Raw genomic sequence first — 21,323 nt, 5'->3', positions numbered from 1 at the left:
ATCATCGTGTTTACTTTGTTTCTTATTGAAATAGAAAATAATTTACGTACAATAACACATTGCCAGAAAAGTTAAATAAACAATATTGCCTTACATGAAATGCACTCACAGTGCCCTGACATATAACTGCATAATTCATACTGATAATAACTAAAAAACTGACCTTTTTAGAAAGAACTGAAACAAAGGGGCTGACAGCATGTTAATGTTTCTCTACTGTCATTCCCATGTAGTGTCACTGTCTGCCATCCTGTTGCACTCGCTGAAGCATTTCCTCATTTGCAGAATAGGTTTAGTGACACAGGACTGTACAGTAGATCAGCCTCCATACAGTATATTGAATCATGCTGGACATGGAGCACTTTATTCATCAGTGAGACCATCACTAAAGGAAAATATGGTAAGAAATTGTTATTTGCTTTGTTACTTAGAAGGTTTAGCTGTTTATCTATATATTTGTGAATGAAGTGATTAAAAACTCCTCAGTAGCTCCTTTCAAACTTCTGGCCATTTCCTCCTACTCATCAGCGTGTCTATGAATAACTTGACTTTTACAGAAAGACCATCCAATTTCATTTTCTCACTGGGGGTAAAACCTCCGTTTCCCTCTGACATAAAACATAGTACCATTGAATCACCTTTAAAACTTGCTTTACAAACCTGCAAATACAGGATTTGAGCGACTTGTTTGTTCTCTGTAGTAATTACATCATTGTAACAGTAGAAGTGGAAGTTCAATTTTAGAAAGAAGTGTTCATGCTAATGAAAGAACGCTTTATCGCAGTGGTTAATGATTCACAGTGAGGTCAGTGCAGCTGTACTTCTACTTTTCTAGCTTCCTATTTCCCTTCTACTACACATGTTAATAGCATTTCAGAAATTCATGGTTGATATTTATTCTTGAAATATAAAAGTATCCTGCACTGCAAGTATGTGTGCAGATATACAGTATCAACTATTAATTATCCATCTAGAAAATGTAGATATATAAATGATTAAGGGTGATAAATGGTCTGGTCTTTAAAATCTCTTTGACTTTCTCTCTCAAATATCAATGTAATTTTATTTTTTCAAACCAAAACCAAAAGGATGACAAATTACTTTATCTATTTATCAATTAACAATAAACCGTGTAAAAAATTGTCTGACCGTCGTCCAATCAATAACTCTTTTAATCATTGCAGCTGTACTAGTGAATAATTAAATGCATATAAAATGCAAATGTAATAAAAGATTAGTATAACCTCAATATAGTCACTCATCCTGTTTAACTCCTTCTCCGACAAACTAATAATCATTTAAATGTAAATAATTGTACAGATCAGTTTTACTGTGTTTGTGTGTGTGTGTGTGTGTGTGTGTGTGTGTGTGTGTGTGTGTGTGTGTGTGTGTGTGTGTGTGTGTGTGTGTGTGTGTGTGTGTGTGTGTGTGTGTGTGTGTGTGAGAGTGTGTGTGAGAGTGTGAGAGTGTGAGAGTGTGAGAGTGTGAGAGTGTGAGTGTGTGAGTGTGTGAGTGTGTGAGTGTGTGAGTGTGTGAGTGTGTGAGTGTGTGTGTGTGTGTGTGTGTGTGTGTGTGTGTGTGTGTGTGTGTGTGTGTGTGTGTGTGTGTGTGTGTGTGTGTACACCTAACGGAGAACCGAAGACATCACTAGAAGTCAAGAATATTTACGATAACAAATGACATACCAGAAAATATTTCAACATAAATATTTAATTTCAATATAAATTGTAAATGTAATCAAGCACATTTTATTTGTTGACATGACTTTTTTTGTCACTTTTCCTTAAATAAAATATATTTTCTCAATGTTATCAGGTTTTCTTTGCAGCAAAACTGCACAGCTACACTGTGTGGCGACACAGTTTCATAAAATGTCAGAGGACAGACACACAGATGCACGCACACACCCCGTTGAACCCCGTCTACATATCATGTGTGTTTGTGGTGTAGAGAAAGGTATGTGTCTGTTTCCTGCAAGCTAAGCTTGCAGTTTATTGGTGCAAGAGGTGACGGCAGAGAACGTTTTTATGGTCACTAGCTCAGGATGCTGGCTGAGATAGAGGTGTGCGGTGGTGAGAGCTTCCTGCTCTTCTTCACATGCTCTGTTTGACTTTTTCAAACTTAAGATGTTCAGACAAAATATGTTGTAATTTCTTTGTTTTCATATTTTTTTCATTTTGTCAGAGAACCAGATAACAGAAAACGTAACTATTTACAACAAAAGTTCCTTTACCGGTTCATAATGTTACCCCCTTGCTTTGAGTTAGTTAACCATTGCTCTTTTAATTGCCTATTGAAGTTAAAGACAACCAATGAAAACGTTCCTGCTTCTCAACGACTGAATTAAAGAGCTACAATAAAGATGCTCACCTGAAAGTCATGTCACTGTTTTTATAAGAAAACTTCTGTATACTGAGAAAAACTTTGTGGCATTTTTAAATGTGTAAAATAATATTGTAAAATGTCATCTGAGTCATAAAGTTGAACGCTATTCAAGGATTGGTGTTACAATCTCCTGGAGACCCCACTCTCCTTTACAATTGGTATATAATATACTGCATTTCATAGATTGACCTTCTTCATTATGAACCAGTTTGATTTGCTTGATGATTGTACGCTGTGTTGTGGCTTTTTTAATTACTTAAAAAATATGTTACATTTTTTCAGTCAGCTTCATTTGTTACTGCCTCAGCAATGTCTGACTTCAGTTTAAAATGTAAATTGTCCAACTGCAGTGAGTTTAATAGATTTTTAACTGAGAGCAACAAAGTTTGTATTGGCTTCACTGGCTAATTTCTAGCATTGTTTTAGTGAAAATCTTTGCTATAACCAACAATTTAACCACCTTATAACATAAATAATGTTTTAAGGTATTGATTGATTTTAATTCCAGATTTACTCATTAGAGCAACCTCAGTAAATGTCTGTTCATCACTCATAAAGGTTTTGTGTGATGCAAAGAGGAGAGTTATCAGCTCTGTGTAGATCAAAAGAACCAGGAAACTGCAATGTTGCAAGGTGCATTCTCATTTTGTAAAGCAAGCGTGGGGGTTATGCCTTGCTGTGTGCTGTGTTGCTGACTTCCTGCTTCAAACATATAGCAGCAACAGTTGAGTTTGTGCCTGTGTGTTTTTCTTCAGGGGGAGAGTGTGGATGTGAAGGCTCTGAGGGCCAGGTTCAACAAGCCCAGCACCTCAGACACCAGCATCCGAGACAGCGATTCTCCAAAATCTCCACAACTCGGCATCAGTAGACTGGTCCTGCCTCTGACAGAAAGCAACCTGGCGCACCACAGACTGTCTCCTACGGTTCCTCCTCCTCCCCTGGCTAGTCCAGGCCTTGTGAGGTTCCCAATCAGGGCAGAACTGATGGCGGCATCCAGACCTCCCCTACCGCGACCGTCTCCCAATCCTGGAGTCAGAGCATCCCCCCAGTCGGTAGACCACAGCAAGGTTAAGCTGAAGGGGGAGATGCTACAGAACATGATGCTGAGGCACCAGAGGCCTCCAGTCCCCAAACAAGCCCCAGCTCACATCACCACCCCTCTACCCCTCCGACAGCAACCCCGACAGAGGAGCGCAGGGGATGTGACCCCACTGAAGAGGCCCCTGCCTCCTGAAGGACCACTGCCCTTGAAACCCAAACGGCCTCCCAATGTCAACCTGGAGCTCTTCTTGAGGCTCAACCGAGGACCTGCCCTTCTGGTTCCAAAAAAGAGTGATGGTGAGTCTCGGGCTTAATGCTCACAGATTTTAAATCATGTATGACTCAATTAATAAAGGAAATTATGAAAATTCCTCGCTTAATGTGTGTAAATATGTAAATATATAAATATATGTAAATGTGCTGTGATTCCCCTAGCATGTTCCCCGGGCTCAGCAGGCAGGAAGATGTCTTTACCTGCCGTCCTCAGTCCTCCGAAACCGCCACAACGATGCAACAAACCCAGGCTGCCGCACCAAATGGCCTCCATGTTAGTCTTAGTTCACATCACACAAAATCAGATTCTCATTTTCTTCACAGTTGACAGGATGTTAAGATGGCAGGCAGGAAAAAGTGGGAGAATCTACATTTATCTTTAGCTGATACAACTGTTGTAATGCACTTTAAAGAGAATAAATCAGCCCAAATACTATAATTTGAAAACAAAATACTATAAAATGAGGGCATATTTTAGTTTTTTTAAACATTTGCAGCGTCCAAGTGTCAGGTGGCGCACCACCCAATTGCTGAATAACAAGCAAGAAAATATGTGTGCTTTTTGATTGCAGGGATATTGAGGATAACCAGGACTTCTATGATGACATTGGCAGCTTTGAGAAGAACGGTAACAATGGCATCTTGTTTGTTTGTGCATCACTGCAGCTCTTTTTGTTTTTCAAGCCTTCGTTCCTCTAACTCATTTTAGGTTATTAAGTAAAGTGTTGCAAATTTTCCTCATGCTATTGTTAAGAGAATGTGTCACTTTTTCTTTCCTTTATATTGTCTGACTTCACAGAGTCCTTGAGCGACAACAGTTCACAGTGTGTGGACGAGGTAAGGACATTTTAACTTACTGTAAAGTGAAAAAAAGGGATGATATCTTCTGAGACAACACTCTTTCCTCAAACTAGATCATAAAGTTTTGAAATTTTAATGTTTAATATTTGGGAGGCTGAAGTATTTGTTTTATTGATACGGTAAATGACAATTAAAGTGAATCTAATAATCCTGATATATTTCTTTGTTCTGTAAACATGCAAATGAAACCTTTTTCTTTTGCAGGAAAATGATGACGTGTATGAATTTATAGATGAGTAAGTATGCACGTTCTTCCTTTATCATACAGTGTCTGTATTTGTGAAGCGCTCTTCTGTTTAAAAGTAGAAAGTGGCCGCAGCTACGTGAAGACGCAGCATGTCATGTTATTTTTGTACCTACTGAAGCAGCAACTATTATTACTTAACAGGCTTTTTTTTGTTGCATTTGACGCAAGTTCACTTAAGCGAACAGCACTCTAATGTGTAGAATCTGTTTGGTTTAAATGTGCCACAGATTGTTTTTACTGTGATTCAACACATTTGCTGTCAGGGATTGTTGTCAATTATGTAATGTGTAACACTGTTGTAAATCATTTGATCTCCTATTTTAACAACAATGAATGAATTGTTTCCAGAGTGTAAAAAACCTGCCAGGACATTTTCTGCTTGTCTCTAGGAAAATCAATATCAGTCTAACATTAGCATATAGCAAGCACAGATTCAAAGAGCAACTATCATGGCCTTAAATTCTTGTAGTGACTTAATATTGATGTAGAAAGCTGTGAAGTAATGAATTGTCTTAAAATGTTTGGATTGTTCCTTTATAGGGATCAGGTGGACTCAAACCGGTTAAATACTGAGAAGCAAAACAAAAAAGATGTAAAGAAGCTGCAAGAGCAGGAGAAGAGAGATCAGATGGAGCGTCAGAAGAGAGAAAATTACTTGAGGAAGAACTTTCAGGTACGGACAAAATACGCCCTCCTTGAAAAACCCTTTGAAGTCCAGTTTCTTCTGTGACAGTAAATCAGATAGCATCACTTGAGTGGTTATCCAGCTCTATATTGAATGATGACTCCTACCCTCTGCACTCAAAATGTAACTTTCTTCCTTCGGGCCAGATGTTAGTTGTCCCAAAGTGTAGAACAAAGCAGCACAAATACAGCTTTTCTTTGGCAGCTATCACACAAATGAATAAGTCCTACCAGTGTCACACAGATTTTGAATCAGTGAATATACAAAATCTACGTTTACTGGTTTTATGTTTTTGTTTAAATGTGTAACTTAGCTTAAATCCTTAAGCATGGAGGTTCTTCAAACCCAGTCACTCTTCAAATCCAGTCACTCCATCCACATAAAATTTGTATACATTTCTTATAATTTTCTATAGTTACAAGGGGTGGAGGAAGTCCTTCATACAGCCAGAGTCAGACATGACTGGCAAGGAGTAGGAAAACTGGACCTTAGCGTAAGGCAAGGAGAGAGCGTGGAGATTGTTCGAGTGGAGAACAACCCACGAGGCAAATGGTTGGCTAAGTCTGTTAACGGAAAATGTGAGTTTCTCTTAAAATATCTATCAAACATTTATAGAAAACATTAAAGTCTTTATGAAGACTATTTTAAGTTTAGATTTTCAATTTGAAGACATTTTTTCAGGGCCTTGCTTCGCTGTAACTTGACTTTATTATGTTTGCAAAGATATTATGTATTTTTGATGGATGATACTCAACTCTATCTGTACAACCAAAAATTCTGTGTGGCATATCATTTTAAACCCTTCAGTCTGAGTCTTGATGTATAAATCCTCTAGTGTTTGTTGTTCTTGTTGTAACCTATATATAATATGCTAGTAACTAGGGAAGAAAAGATGATGTTTTACCCTTAGTTATAAATGCTTTATTGATCCAAATCCAACCTTTTTCAAACAGAAATATGAAACTTTGTGGTTGTGGTTTCAAAGATGCCCAGTGATAACATTGATTAGGATTCTTTGCATCAGATGGAGCTCTGTTTCTTCACACAGTGATTTGTCATAATTAATGTCTTTGTTGTGTTACCTTGCAGACGGATACATCAGTAACACATGTGTGGATGTTGACTATGAAGCAGTAAAGCGCAAACAGCTCCAGTCCAGAATGATAGAAACATCACCTTTGCCTCCACCACCTCCTGACCCCTTGCTGATGTTAAATGTGGAGCCTAGTAGAGACAGGTACAGCTGATCATGTTAATCATGCTCAACTAACAATTGTTTTGTTAAAGTGGGAGAACAAATATTATGAATGATTGTTTCCCAAGCATTTTATCCAACCAGTAATTACATTCTGTAATCTACCTTATTATTTGGTACTTTCTCATTTTCAAACATGCCTGTTCGATCTAACATGAAATGTTTCCTCTAATCTGCAGCATGCTTGTGGATGATGGTAAGTGACAACACTTGAATATTACTGATTGATTGGGATTATACAATAAAAAGTAAGGGATTCATAATAGACATTCATAAACTCAACTCACTTACTATTTGCGAACAATCTTAAAAAGTCTGTTCTTATTCAAGTATTGTGTAAAATGCTTTAACTGAAATAAACATAATTTGGTGCAATAACCCTCACACAATGTTGTTAAACTGTGGTTGCCTAATTATTATTATGGTACTGATTAGTTTTTATTTACCAGAAGAAACAATTATTCAAGTTTTGGTTTACTGTACTTTTTGTTTTAACCTCAGACGACTATGATGATGTTCAACCATTAATTGAGGATTTCCCACCACCACCGCCTGAAATCAGGTACCTTTTTACATCTGGCCATTGAAAGGGAACAGGAAATAAGAGCTTGATAAATGAGAACTTGAGTATCTGTTCAATCATTATATCCTTTATTTCCAGCATCGATCCTAAATTGGAAAAGGAGCTAAGAAAGAAATTTAAGGTAAATATTTTTTAAACGTTCACATCAGATTATTTGTTTTTTTATCTGTAAATAAGAGTGGTATGAGCATAGCTGGGAATTAAAGATGTTATACAGTTCACTGTCTCTTCCTGAATCACTTATCCAAAGGGAAAACTTTACAGAAAGAAAAGAGAACAGGGTACACCTACACACCACAATGACAAGAAGCCTCATTTCCGTATGAGTCATATAAAACCAACATCTCACATTGCCCTTAACACAATTACTGAAAATGCTAAGAATGAATCATTATAACCTGTTGTTTCCCAGTATGAAGGGCCTACCAGAGTGCTCCACACCATGATGGTGAATCCTAATGGTACCATTAAGAAGCCAGGGGCAAAGGATCTGCACGTGAGTCAAGGAGAAGTTGTGGACGTCATCCAGCTCACCAACAGCAAGAAAGCTTTGTGTTGTAACCGGTTTGGAAAATGTATGCAAACACTTCACATCCCTTTGATTTGAATATGAATAGTAAACCTAAATTCATGCTATTGGCCCTGTGAGGCTGTAATAGCAGCTGGGACGAAAACAAATATTAATAACAGCTTGCTTTTGATATGCTTTTCCTTGTAATTACATGACATTACTTGTTTGCATGATAGCGTTTGACATAATGTCTGTTTTGTCTTAACTCTAACAGATGGTTATGTGTCCAGAGATCTTCTTATTCAAATGTAAGTGCATATTCAGCTTTTCTTTGGGATCCAACATTTGCTTCCTTATACTTTAATAAGTACCGTTTTACTTACTTTAAAACGTATAAAACTTCATGTAAACACATTTTTCGCTTTATTACAGCTTCACTTTGACTTGAATCATTTAATAGAATTTGAGTTTGTTGTATATAACTACATTTTTTATTTTTAGTCATCTAAACATTTCATATTTAATGCCTTCTTAAATGTAATGCCTTATGTTCTAATCAACGTTTCCAGTATAGGTTATAAAAAGAACATCCTAACATTGCAACAAGTTTTACATCTATAAAAGTATCAGCAGAAAAAACTGTTATTGTTTTTACATCACTCTCTCTTTGCAGGGAAGGAGACATTTACGACGATGTTGACTATCCATGTGGTGAGTTATCTTTGGGTATGTCCTGTAATAAATGCAAACTGTGCCGCTGTCATTTATTTGTCAGAGTCATTTGTGTTGTTTTATACTTATTTATAATGGTTGTTTGTGTTTTTATTTTATATTTCAGACGTCTACGACAACGACTCTCCAAACTGATTACTGAAACCTGAAAACTAAAGAAACACTCACGCAGTAAGAGAGAGGGATAGAGATATAAGGGGCGGGAGAGGCCAATGAGAAAAAACAATGTGAAAACTTAAACTATATAAAACTATAACTTACAACATTTACATTTTTGATGTAGGAATGTTGCATTCAATTAAACAGGATTCAATTGAGAGAATTTGTATACCACAAAATTGTATAAAACTACACACACACACACACACACACACACACACACACACACACACACACACACACACACACACACACACACACACACACACACACACACACACACACACTCATGCACTGTGCTATGAATGATAAACATGTCATCAATCCATTGTTTGCCAATCTGCTTGTATAGAAAGTGAATACACTATTAATAGCTTTGTGTATTGCCCGAATTCTGGGATAATTTAAAAATTAATGACGTACCTTTTTTACTGTTAGTTAACTGTCTTTTCGTTTAAATATTTCCTCTTTCTTTGAATAAAAAAGAAAATGCCTAGACCCTGGAAGTGTGTTTTTTTAGTAAAGTGGAAGAGAAAGATTCTACGTTGACAACCAACCAACATAATTGACAACCAATTGATTGATTGTCATAATAAATAATAAAAATGTCATTTCATGAACCACATTTAGACAATCCCTATTAGGTAAAGTAAGAGACAAGAAAACTGTTTTTCTAAAAGTACAAACTCGTTATCCCTCATGCCATGAAAAACAGTAGGATCACCAGTTAAAGAACACCATTAAAAGGGAGATCATTTTCTTTTTCTTTGCTCCATACACTTTTTTAGACAACACAATTTTCCTTATACTGTCTGCCTGAGTACACCTGTATTGACACTATGAAATGCTCCACAAATGTTTTCTTCAATGTAGTAATAGAGAGAGGATGTCTGTCACAATTGTGTGGTTCCTAGACACACCTCTAACAACTGCAAAAGGTATGTTTTGCATAATGTGTCCTCATTTAAACCCTATGTGTTGACACACATCAAGTAAAACTAAATGGAGTAAAAAAAACACAACAGATTGTACTTAATATTGTAAAATGTGTAAATAAAAACATTTATATTTCTTATAGTATAAATGATCATAAAGGATTTTTTAAATAATACTCTCGCTGAATATAACATCAGACAGAAATGATACTGCTCAAACTGTAGAGGGCAGCAGTGAAGAATAAAAAAGGACAAAGAAAAGGTTCGTCTTCCTGAGTACTTCCTGTTTCAAAGTCCGGCTGATAACTGTAAACAGTGGAGATGTTGTTGTGCAAAAGCTTTATAAATCACTGTTTATTTATTTCACCTTGTTGTGAGAGAGTTTGAGCAACAGACAGAAAGACAGATATGCAGCCGTCTGCGGAGTCTCTGATCCGGCTGCTGGAGTCATACAGAGGGAGAGATAAAGTTGTAAGTACCCATGTGGTTTATATTTTAAATCATGGGTGCACATAAACTAGGGTGACCAGATTTGAGGTGGCGAAAAAGAGGACACTTGCGATTGTTGGGGGGGAAGTCTAAGTACAGTAGACTTCTGTGCTAAGCGCCATTCAATTTAAGTACACGCTTAATGGTCCCATGAAAAACTGTGAAAACCGGACGTTTTCATGAATTTATAAACCCCCCCCGGACGCTCCGGACAGGACATAAAAAGAGGACATGTCCGGGCAAAAGAGGACGTCTGGTCACCCTACATAAACACAAATGACTTGGGTTTTATATATCACTCATTCCACATTGATACAAAAACAGAATCCTGTATTAATAATTGTTAAAGGTGTAGTTTAAGCTCTTTAAACTCTAAAGTCTGTGCCGCTGAGTGTACTGAAACCGTATTAATAAAATACTAGTACAGCAGAGTTAAGGTTTTTTTGTGTACCATTTGCTCTTTGATGTTCAGATAACATAATAAACCTAATAATTGTTTAATTAAATTGAATGATTCCCATATGGAGTAAAAAATATATAATTAAAAGTATATGAAATTTAGAATTGTAGTACAGATAGCTATTAAAGAGCAGTTAAGGAAAAAATGACAAAGCAAAAGTGACAGATTAATAGCCAGATAGTCAGTGAGTCTAGTATATTTTTAAACAGTATACATCTGAATACTATATTATTTATTAGGTGATGACAGCCTACTTATATCAAACTATAATAGAAATATTGTTTCACTTTACAATCCATCATTTCTACAGATGTTATTTGTTAGTTGTGAAATAAGCATAAATTGTTCCAGAAAAATGTCAAAAAAGAACCAAAACAGCATCTACTCATCCCTAAAAGTAAAGTCTCCTTTTTGATAAACATTCAAAGTTGTTTTCCTCCTCTTTATCTTTCTAGATCAGGACAGCCTGTTATGGCTCGCAGCTGGTTGGAGGATATCTGTCCCGGAGAGCAGAGGCTGGCGATTCATCCCACCGGCTTGGGAAACGTCTACTGCTGTTCTCTGCGCAACTCAGCCACTGCCGCACGGTGCTGAGGCTGTTTGATGATCTGTCCATGCTGGCCTACTCCCAGAGCTATGGGTTCGGAGGAAAGGTGAGCCACAAAACAATTCTCTGCTCCCATCTCTGATACATCTGATAATCTGAAAACCTCTTCACTTTAACAAAGATGAAAGACTAACTATTTAGTTACTATTCAATAGCTACAGTTCCTATGAAGCCATGACAGTGGTTGTCTTTGCAAAAACTCCAGATGCACTGTTGATTAATACAAATAAAATGAAAAGGAGGCTTTTTATTTTTGTTAAAATTCAAAAATGCAACCGTACATATCAACATATGAGTACAACATGGACACACTGTTAAAACAATTCTGATTTTTATAATGATGCACAGTTGTATCCTGTTAAATGCAGCATTAATGCATATGGCTTCATGTCTTTTGTAAGGAGGAGGATGAATGCATCCGCTGGTTATCGGTGCTAAACAACGTGGCCGACCAGCTGTACTACCCCTGTGAACACATCGCCTGGGCTGCTGATGCTGAGCTGATCAGAGTGAAGTCTGATAAGTGGTGGTTGCTCAGCACAGTGCTTTGGGGAACCTCGCTGCTGCTGGGAATACTCAGGTCTGATGTCACCTCAAAACAAACATAAAATCAAATCTGGAAACACTGATGTAATACAAATGGATAACCAAAATAAAACATTTCACCTATATGAAATTCCAATGTATACAGAATTCATACCTTATTACTTCATTGAATATAATGATAAGGCTGGCAGATTGTCTTATATTTTTCTAAAAGCAGCAATCTGGTAATGAGATTTATTTACAGTCAATTGAACACAAACAGCAAATAATATTTATAATATGTGTGACCTGTTTTTAAAGATATTTAGTATGAACCAATGGAAGTAGTGTGAAGTGGCAATACTGAAAGACAAGGAACACATTGTTGTTTTTGGTCTTTTTATGGGATTAGATGGCAGTAAGAAAAATATGTTTTGCTCTTTAGATCGCTTCGAGTTTTGATGCTACTGAAGGAGAAGTTGAAGAGATGTGAGAGGGATGAGGGAGACAACAGCAGGTGTTGTATAACAATTTGATGTCAAGTGTTGACTGTTTTTGCACCTATTCAAAAAGTTGGATGCTCGCAGAGTGAGAAATAAAATGTCCTAATGAACCTATGATTTTCTTCTTCAGTTGCTCTCAGCTCCACAGACACATGCGAGGGGAGATTCTCACCATCCTCAGCAGCACGGCTGACCTCAGTAATGCCGTTCATTGGATGCCGCCTGGTTTCCTGTGGGCGGGACAATTCCCCCCCTGGCTGGTGGGGCTGATGGGCACTATCTCATCTGTGGTTGGTTTGATCCAGATGAACGCCGGAGACGGCCAGGAGACAGAGAGTACATAGTACTAACCTCACTGTGAGGAACAGATGACTGAATGAATGATGTGAACTGATGTAAAATCAAGTAGTGAAAGAATGTATAAGAGATCTTTATCTTTGTGATCAGTATCTACTCAGAATATAATAAGTAGTAGATAAGGAGACTTTTTGCAATCGTCAGTCCAATAATCAAGTGCTTCATCAGCATTGTGATTGAAAGCATCTTTTATAAAGTATCAGAAATGAATGAATCAATTAAATGTTAAATGTATGTTAGTTGTTGCATATCTATGTATTTACATTTTCAGACAGCAGTATTCAGATCCTAGATGACAATGAGTTCTTAATGACGTTAGGGTTAATAGGAGGCAACTACATGGTGTAAATGGACTTCAGCACATCTGACCTCCTATTATCTCCTACGTACTGGGATGATAATAGATACATAATATAGAAAAATAATAAAGCTATGGTGATTTTGGATACAGTAAAACTTTAGAAAGACTGGTAAATTGTTGCCTTAGTTAAATATACACTCCTTAGAAGTAATTTTCAAGCATACATTGATGAATAAATCATCTGACCTTTTTTGTGTTTTTCATGAGCTGGCAACTGGGAAAACTCAAGTAAAAATGATATTCCTGTTTAAAAACCAACTGCACTGCAGTACAGCAACTTATTTCACTGATACATTCCTCAGGTGTGGACATTAGCTTTCTTTTTTTAAATAATAAGTGGCCTACAGACAACAATGATGCAGATTTATACTGAAATGAGAAAATGTTCAAAGTGTACAAACGCAGCTTAATATGTAAATTGAATTATGCGTACAGTTATTAAAGATTTTGATTATGTTTTTTAGTTTTATTAAATTGAATTCTCCTTTATTTGATCGTTTTATCGATGTTTGATTGAGCAGGTCTAAACACAATGACGTAAGCAACTGTAACCTTCAGGTGCCAATGGACGAGTCGGGACTGAGATATATAGTTTCTTTAGCGCATATTTCCATTAACCTTATATCAATAAACCGCCTTTTACTTTGCAAAAGCAGGGTTTTGTATTACCGGTTTTTGTCTTGATTAATTGTTATTATAAAAAACTTAGGGAGGCTACTTTAAGTAGACATGGCGTGGTTAAATTTTTAAAATGAAGAAGTTAATATTTGTGTTGAGTTGTTCTTGTCTCCGGAATAGAAAAAGTGCTGTCAATAGTTTGTGGTTATGTCATGTGATCATTTGAACAAAAGAGGAATAAGAAACTACTATGGGGCTGACTAAAGGAAAGGTACAATAGTCCATGAACGCACCGCAGCTACAGAGACCGTGAATAAATAAAGAGCTGTCGACTCGACAGCAATGGCAAGAAAACTCAGTTTTATACCGTAACTTTTCTTAAACTCTTAGATAATGTGATAGAATAGTATGTAACGGTTCTGCTGCTGTTAGTATGACGAATAAAACAAAGCCAAAGTGTAGGAACATAACTATCCCAAACCACGTCAACTCATCTGTCGTGGCACCCAGAGGAGTGTGTGGGCACAAAGAAACTAAGAAAGACGCAATAAATCAGGTGAGATTTGTCTTTTCGATGCTTAAACAACAGTATTTAACACAGAAATTCAATATGTTCTTGAATGATCTCCCGTTGACTCCCTGTCTGTTTTAATTAGCTAGTTAGCATTGAGCTAATGTCACATTAAGTCTACCCTTTATCGCCAAACTGAGATTTAACGTAGGATTTAGTATAAAAGTGTGTTTTATAGGACCAAGGTTTAATTCGTTTGTCTAAAACAGCCGTCATGACTTCTTCTCAAAAACTGGCTTTCTGGGTTCAGCCTCTGTGGAAAGCACATGAATGCGTCTTTGTGACCCAGTATCAAAACAGAGATATTATGTTGCATTGAAATGTATGTAACCCCAGCTTAATTACTTTGAATTCAAAAAGGTTTCATTCATAACTGGGCTTTGAGGGTCTGTTTTATGGTTACGCATATTGCACATGTTGTCCTTGTACTTTGAGCTTGAGGCTTGTTTCTTTATCTTGATGGTCATGATGTTATGTGGTTGTACATCCTATAGTGCTATAGCTTTAACAACTGGTGTCTTCTTGCACAAAATACTTGACAGTCTTATTCTGTCTTTTTATACAGGCAGTTGTGTTAATGCTGTAGCTCTTTTACATGCAGATAGAAACCAATGCGAGTGAATGCATTTTCTCATGGTCTCTTAACTTAATTATTTTTTTTCTCTAATAGACTGTCTTTTAAAATGGATTCAGACGTCTGCCCTGCATATCAGTCCAACTCCTCGTGTTCTGCCACTCTTCCTGTCAATGAAACCTCTGATGGGGAGGTCAGAAGACAGACTGAAGTAGCTCCGCCAGGTTCAGAGGTGGAGGATGTGGAATCCTACAACCTGATCGAGCCTCCTCCGTTAGACTGGAGGTCTGATTCGTCCAGTGAGGCGGGCTCAGAAGATGACCTGGATGACTCCTCCTTACCTCCTGCTGCTGACAGTCTGGACAAGGCCAGTCCGAGTGAGCCAGTATTACTACCATTGAGTGACACTGTGGCTGCGATAAACGTGAATCTGCAGGAGTTAGTGGGAGCTGTTTCAGAACCAGTCCATGATTCTGAGGTACAGTTGAAAGAAAAGCCTGAAACTGTTGAAACGGGAGAAGAGGTGAGGGTTGAGGTCTTGGAGGATGTTGGGGATTGCCACGAGGAAGGTGACGTTGAGGAAAGGGTGAATGAAGACGATGTGGAGTTTGCAAACAGGACATCAGATGATGAAGACCACAGCCGCATCCAGAGCCTGCTCAGTCAGCTGCAGTTGATGGGGGAAGAGCCTCATCCCACCTGTCGGACACCCCCTCACATGGCCCAGCAGCAGTTTTCCGACCTCACTGAGCTGAAGGCGTGTTCCCCCTCCCTAATAAGAGATGACAGCACTGAATCCACCGGGCTGCTGTTCTCTGAGAGCCACCAGCGAGACCTGCTGGGGATGCTGCAGTTTACAGATATCAGTGCTACACCCAGCCCCCCCAGTCTGCCCCACAGAGTAGACATGGATGCTGTAGTGTCAGTTTCCTACAGCCAGGAGGACGCTCAAAGGTTCTGGGGACATTCTGGTCAACAGCAGCTAAGCAGGGAGGACTCGCTGCCTGATGAGGAGTATCCTGAGCCTGTGTGGATGAAGATGGGCGAGGAGCCTCCAGAGGAAGATGAGGCTGCTGCAGAGAGCGAGCAGGTAGGTTCAGGTACTATTAAGAAAAATATGAATTCTAGACATCAAAATGTGCTTGTCCAGATTCATTTATAGATTTCGTCTACTTAAAAACGTATGTCTCAGGTAATACACACATTTTGAACTACCTAGTTTCTTGTATTCCACCCATTCATGTAAGAAAGATTTGTGTCAATTTAGAGAAACACACAAATAAATAAATATTTAATTTCACTACATTAATTGCAAATCAAAAGAGTTGTTGAAATGTAACCAATGATAACATTTTATTGCCATATTTCATGATGAATTATGCAAATTGTAAATTGTTGACAGTTTATTAATTTCTCTATTTACTGTCATTACAGAGTGCAGATCATCCTTCTTATAAAGATGGTAAGTTACTTAATTTTTTTTTTTTTCTGTCAGATCTTATTAAAAAAATGAATAAGAAGAGGTCCTGGTCTGTTTTAATATATTCCACATAATATATCCTCTTTACTCCTGTAGTACCTGGTCCATGTGACCCTGAAGACCTGTTGGATGGAGTGATCTTTGGGGCCAAGTACCTGGGATCCACTCAGTTAAAATCAGAGAAGAACCCTTCTACAAACGCCCGTATGTCGCAGGCTCAGGAGGCTGTGGACCGCATTAAGGTGAACTCAAATAAGAGAAATTCTCAGAGTGGACACTGAAGCACAGCAGATGATTTTCAAATTAGAAATAATAATTTTGAAATCCCAATTCTTCTATCATGGCTCTAGCTGAAAATAGTAATGCATGTCTTATCAGTGTGACTGTGTTTGTTCCAGGCTCCAGAGGGAGAGTCCCAGCCAATGACAGAAGTGGATCTGTTCATCTCAACACAGCGAATCAAAGTTCTCACTGCTGACACTCAGGTGTGTTTTCGTCTTGCTCATGGACTTTACTTTGATATTTTAGGTAATATATCAGCTCACCATACTTCTTTTATATATTTTAAAATAATCACAGTTTTAGGTTGTATTTTTTGCATTTATTTTGTTAACATTGTGTTTTCATTCGTAGTTTACAAATGATGTGCTTTACCATTTGAGCCATCGAGCCACGATAACCTGTATTGATAAGGAATTTTTGGTCATTTAATTATAGAATGATTGGGAGCTGAAATCATATTTGAAATAGTTCAACTCCTCAAACTTAATACATTTCATGAGATACACTGGCTGCTCAACAGCAACATTTCACATGGTACATGGCAATACAAACTAAGCTGACAAAAAAAGGGTAATCTATCTTAAGCAAGTCTCTGCAAGTTGAATTGAAAAGCAAACTTCCTGTCTTCTCTCTGTCTCTATTTAACACATTCATGTCTCGTTTCCACTCAGGAAGCCATGATGGACCACGCTCTGCAGATGATCTCTTATATTGCAGACATTGGTACCATTGTGGTTCTTATGGCACGAAGGAAGCGTAAAGGGCAGGATGCTGACCCTGCCTCTAAGTCTTCCTCCACGTCCTCCTCGGTGCCTCAGAAGAAGTACTTAATGATCTGCCACGTCTTCTTATCTGACGATGTGAGTTGATTCACTTTCATATGTTTTTGTCATATCATTAATCCAACAGGTTTATAAAAGAGTTTCCTGTCCTGGTGTTTTTGATCCTCGATGTGGCCAGAACTTAATCATTTTTTATCACCAGAAGTCTTTAGCATTTGGCTGCAGAACTCACAAACGACCTGACTCGTAAACACATTTTTAAGGTATTTTGCTCCCCTGAATGTTGCATCTTGGCTCTAGACAACAGTCTCAGCTTCTGCTTGGCCTGGTTTCATTCCCCCAGACAGACAGGGAGTTCTGCTGAATATAAACATGGTCTGGCTGTCGTCCCAGTTTCCCACTGTTGGCAAGACTGAATAGGGGGAGGAAGGGTTTCTTTTTAGAAAGTAATTAGCTGTGGGACACTGAATGCCATAGGGCAACTGCGTGTACTATTTCTAGTTTTCCCAACTTTACTCTCTATATACAGCCGTGGAAAAAATTAAGAGACCACTCCACAATCTTTATCTCTACATGTGTGGCAGCCAGTCCAGTGTCTGTTCAACTCCAACACAGAGAATTGTCAGCAGTTTAGAGAATACAATAAACAAGAGAAAATTATAATGCTGAAGTGGTCTCTTGTTTTTTTCCTCGGCTGTATATGAAGAGTTGTATAAGATAGGAGATGTATACAGTCTTTTGTTATACATGGCAGAGCTGTGTTCAAACTAATGGTAAAATGCTCGAAATCGTTACTGTTTTCCAATGTTATCACTAATTAAACGGTGAAATAAATCTGCTGCTTATTGTTTAATTTTAAAGTGAAACTTACAATGAATTGGGAACAGATAACTGATGAGCAGTGGAGACATAAGTCACCTTCCACAGGAGTTTATAGTCATTTTAGTTTTAGGGTGTGATGTGTTTTCGGGCGCACTGTTTAATGTTTTGCAAATTAACTCATTTGCCTTCAATTTGTTCATATGAAAATTGAGGGTAAAAAAAGTGAAGGAATAATATTTATTTAACAAATTGTACCTAATCAGTTCTCTCTCCTAACCATGTCTCTTCATCCAGGCTCAGGTCATCGCCCAGGCTATCGGTCAGGCGTTCGGCGTGGCCTACCAGCAGTTTCTTCAGGCCAGTGGCATCAAAGCCAGTGATCTGAGGCCGGGCGAGTACAGTGACTACTTGGAGAGTCAGGAGCTCTACAACGGAGATCTGGCTCACTTCTCCGACTCTCAGAACATCCGAGATGTAATCCGAGTTTGTGGCTACAATGTTTTTGTCGTTAGGATGTTATTTAATGTTGTTAGAAAAAGACACCAAGAAAGCCATGGGAGAGAAGTAACTTTTAAAGCAAAAATGCAGCATTTCTGCACTTGGATATTTACTGGGACTTAAGTGGTTCATTTACAAGAAAAACTCAAATATTTACCGGATTATTTTGTCACCACATGGCTTGATTTCGCAAAGTAATATAAACCTCATCACACCACATTAAACCGGTTTACAGATACTTGTTATTGAGGGGTTGCAGCAGTATGAAACATGTTGATAACCTTGCTATTTCCAATGCTTATTTTCTTTTAAATTTGTGAGATTGTTCTTTCAAATAAACCTCTTTTAATCCTGGATAAAATCTAATGTTTTCTCCTATAGTGACCCCAATTTGGTGTCCCAGCTGTTATAAACTTGGATTGATGAATTTAAATATATTTCAATACTGACCCTGTAAAAGATAACTATTGAACAATAATTGGTTAACCACATTTTTTTCTTTTTTCTTTGCTGTTTGTCTCAGGTTGGCATCACAAAGACTGCTGGAGAGATCTTGGGTCTGGCAGTGGTTGAATCGGGCTGGGGCTCCATTCTGCCCACAGTGGTGGTGGCCAACCTCCTTCACGGGGGGGCGGCTGAGCGCTGCGGCGAGCTGAGCATCGGGGACCGCATCATGTCGGTGAACAACACCAGCATGGTGGGTCTGCCCATCACCACCTGCCAGAACATCATTCGGGTAAGGGACAAGGGAGTGAAAAAAATAATAAGAATGACTTTAATAACTAAAAATATATCAACCGTAATAAAAGTGTTATTGTGATTTTGCTGGAAAAACAGACTTTATTGAATGTATTGGGATTTCAGCTTCTTCAAAGCAAGTGTTATGTCTTTAGGATGCACTAGATGGCACTGTGTCAATACAGTTTAGGTTTTCCTTTTTATTGAAAGTGGATTTAGATATTGCTTGGGTTTAAAGGACCAAGATCAGTATTCATCCAGCTGTGTATAGCCGGTATTCTTTACTGATATTTACATTCAAGCAAACCTGAATGAAGAAAAAGTAAAAACCACTCAATATTAAAAGAACATTGCAAATGCTTCTATAATTCAAAACACTTTTCTTTTTTTTGTCTCAGGACTTAAAAAGCCAAAAGTTTGTGAAGCTCAGCATCGTCCATTGCCCACCAGTCACCATGGCGATTATTAGGAGGCCAGATCCCAAGTTTCAGCTTGGCTTCAGTGTGGAGGACGGCATTGTAAGTCAATATTAATATTTTCAGTTTGTTGCTATTTAACAGGACTTAGTTGTTCTGTTTTTCTCCAAACAGTGAAAACATGATCTTACTATTTTGAAAGTAAAAATCCCTCTCTCTGTTTGCAGATCTGCAGTCTGATGCGGGGCGGTATAGCAGAGAGAGGAGGCATTCGCGTCGGTCATCGCATTATCGAAATCAACGGGCAGAGTGTTGTCGCCACATCGCACGACAAGATCATCCAGATCCTGACCAATGCTGTCGGAGAGGTGCGGATGAAATGTTTTTATTTCATAATGAGATACATCAATACATTAATATACCTTTCACTTATTGTTTGCTATATATATATATATATATATATATCATGTCATATTAACAATTACATTTTGATTTGTCTCCATGTTGGCAGATTCATTTGAAGACCATGCCAGCTTCAACATATCGACTTTTAACCGGACAGGAGCAGCCCGTGTTTCTTTGAGCGCAGCCTGCTGCTCAAAGGACAAAATACTGCACAGTGTTCAAGCTACCTGGACTTTTGCCAAACTAAGGAAATATTATGCAATTTATAATACAGCATAGCATACGCTGTTGTCATACCACTGAATACAACAAACTAGTCTAGCTATATATTTTTAAGATTTTTAAATACAATGTGATATTGTGAAAGCATATTTTAAAGTGACAGGGATAGATGGTAGCTTTCCATTTATATTTATCTGATATTTAACAATGCAGGCGGTAGCTGAGATACAGTGACTGATAAGCATAATATATTTGGCTTCACTTGCTTTTAAAACTGTAGTGAATGGTGTTTTTAAAAAATAGAGTTTTGGTCATCCAGCCTGGAGATTTCGCCAGTGTGCCTGAGCTGAATGTGTTTACTGGAAAAAGATTCTGTGTATTACATTGTGATGTACCAACAGTCCGTCACGTACACATGCTTATCAACTGCCAGAGTGTCAGCGTCTGTCAGAGTGCTCTGCGTCATACACACAAAGCTTCAGTTACTGTGCCTGACAGGAAGCCAAAATCATGCACAATTGAAGGTAATTGCCTTATTTCATAGAGAGAGAAGAGATGTGTATATTTTTAATAAATTGTTGTTTTGGATGTTCATTAAAAAGATCTTTAAGATCTGTTCTTGATGTTATTTATTAAGAGTCAGTGGTCACTAACTAAATATCAGATGCAAAAGATGCTTTTTGATTGGTTTAAAAAAAGGGACATACCTACAGTATGTACAGCTGATAAAATATTTTGTACTTTACTTGTACTTTTATAAGTATTTGGAAAGTATATCAAATTGATGATTACATAGTTCTGAGGAGAATAATGTAATGTTTGCAAATGTTATGCCATTACCTAATATTTCCTGCTACTTTAAATATTTACTAATATGCAATGTAATCATATGCGGTTCCTGATATTAAAGTGATGCCTATTATTTATGTGAATATCGTTATACGAT

General features: G+C 37.8%; 3 protein-coding genes across 5 annotated transcripts; all 3 read left to right on the top strand.

The window, feature by feature from the left end:
• The first annotated feature begins 290 nt into the window (after window positions 1-290).
• On the top strand, window positions 291-9,231 carry si:ch73-40i7.2 (FYN-binding protein 1). 3 transcript variants are annotated; one of them, XM_063890496.1, is made up of 17 exons: window positions 291-400; window positions 1,816-1,956; window positions 3,141-3,723; window positions 3,862-3,973; window positions 4,272-4,327; window positions 4,499-4,536; window positions 4,765-4,796; window positions 5,348-5,480; window positions 5,908-6,070; window positions 6,582-6,729; window positions 6,927-6,943; window positions 7,249-7,309; window positions 7,409-7,451; window positions 7,743-7,905; window positions 8,116-8,149; window positions 8,515-8,567; window positions 8,680-9,231. In XM_063890496.1, exons 3-17 carry the CDS (start codon window positions 3,369-3,371, stop codon window positions 8,706-8,708), a joined length of 1,437 nt encoding a protein of 478 aa, XP_063746566.1. In that variant the 5' UTR covers window positions 291-400; window positions 1,816-1,956; window positions 3,141-3,368; the 3' UTR covers window positions 8,709-9,231. The 3 variants fall into 3 exon arrangements, with proteins under 3 accessions (XP_063746566.1, XP_063746565.1, XP_063746564.1); XM_063890495.1 differs by lacking the exon at window positions 1,816-1,956 and having other exon boundaries at window positions 296-400; window positions 8,515-8,552; XM_063890494.1 differs by lacking the exon at window positions 1,816-1,956 and having other exon boundaries at window positions 296-400.
• Window positions 9,232-9,934: 703 nt separating this feature from the next.
• Window positions 9,935-13,425, top strand: pex11g (peroxisomal biogenesis factor 11 gamma). The gene is made up of 5 exons (XM_063892296.1): window positions 9,935-10,138; window positions 11,072-11,269; window positions 11,625-11,803; window positions 12,194-12,265; window positions 12,382-13,425. Exons 1-5 carry the CDS (start codon window positions 10,076-10,078, stop codon window positions 12,593-12,595), a joined length of 726 nt encoding a protein of 241 aa, XP_063748366.1. The 5' UTR covers window positions 9,935-10,075; the 3' UTR covers window positions 12,596-13,425.
• Window positions 13,426-13,553: 128 nt separating this feature from the next.
• On the top strand, window positions 13,554-20,995 carry si:ch73-40i7.5 (amyloid-beta A4 precursor protein-binding family A member 3). Its single transcript, XM_063892294.1, has 11 exons — window positions 13,554-14,143; window positions 14,829-15,822; window positions 16,167-16,194; window positions 16,309-16,454; window positions 16,611-16,697; window positions 17,166-17,354; window positions 18,393-18,572; window positions 19,120-19,332; window positions 19,733-19,852; window positions 19,978-20,118; window positions 20,262-20,995. Exons 2-11 carry the CDS (start codon window positions 14,842-14,844, stop codon window positions 20,331-20,333), a joined length of 2,157 nt encoding a protein of 718 aa, XP_063748364.1. The 5' UTR covers window positions 13,554-14,143; window positions 14,829-14,841; the 3' UTR covers window positions 20,334-20,995.
• The last annotated feature ends 328 nt before the right edge of the window (window positions 20,996-21,323 follow it).

This window comes from Eleginops maclovinus, chromosome 9 (genome assembly GCF_036324505.1).
Source record: "Eleginops maclovinus isolate JMC-PN-2008 ecotype Puerto Natales chromosome 9, JC_Emac_rtc_rv5, whole genome shotgun sequence".
Classification (NCBI taxonomy): domain Eukaryota; kingdom Metazoa; phylum Chordata; class Actinopteri; order Perciformes; family Eleginopidae; genus Eleginops; species Eleginops maclovinus.
The sequence above is the reverse complement of the archived record's forward strand: the minus strand, read 5'-3'. Positions and strand labels throughout refer to the sequence as shown.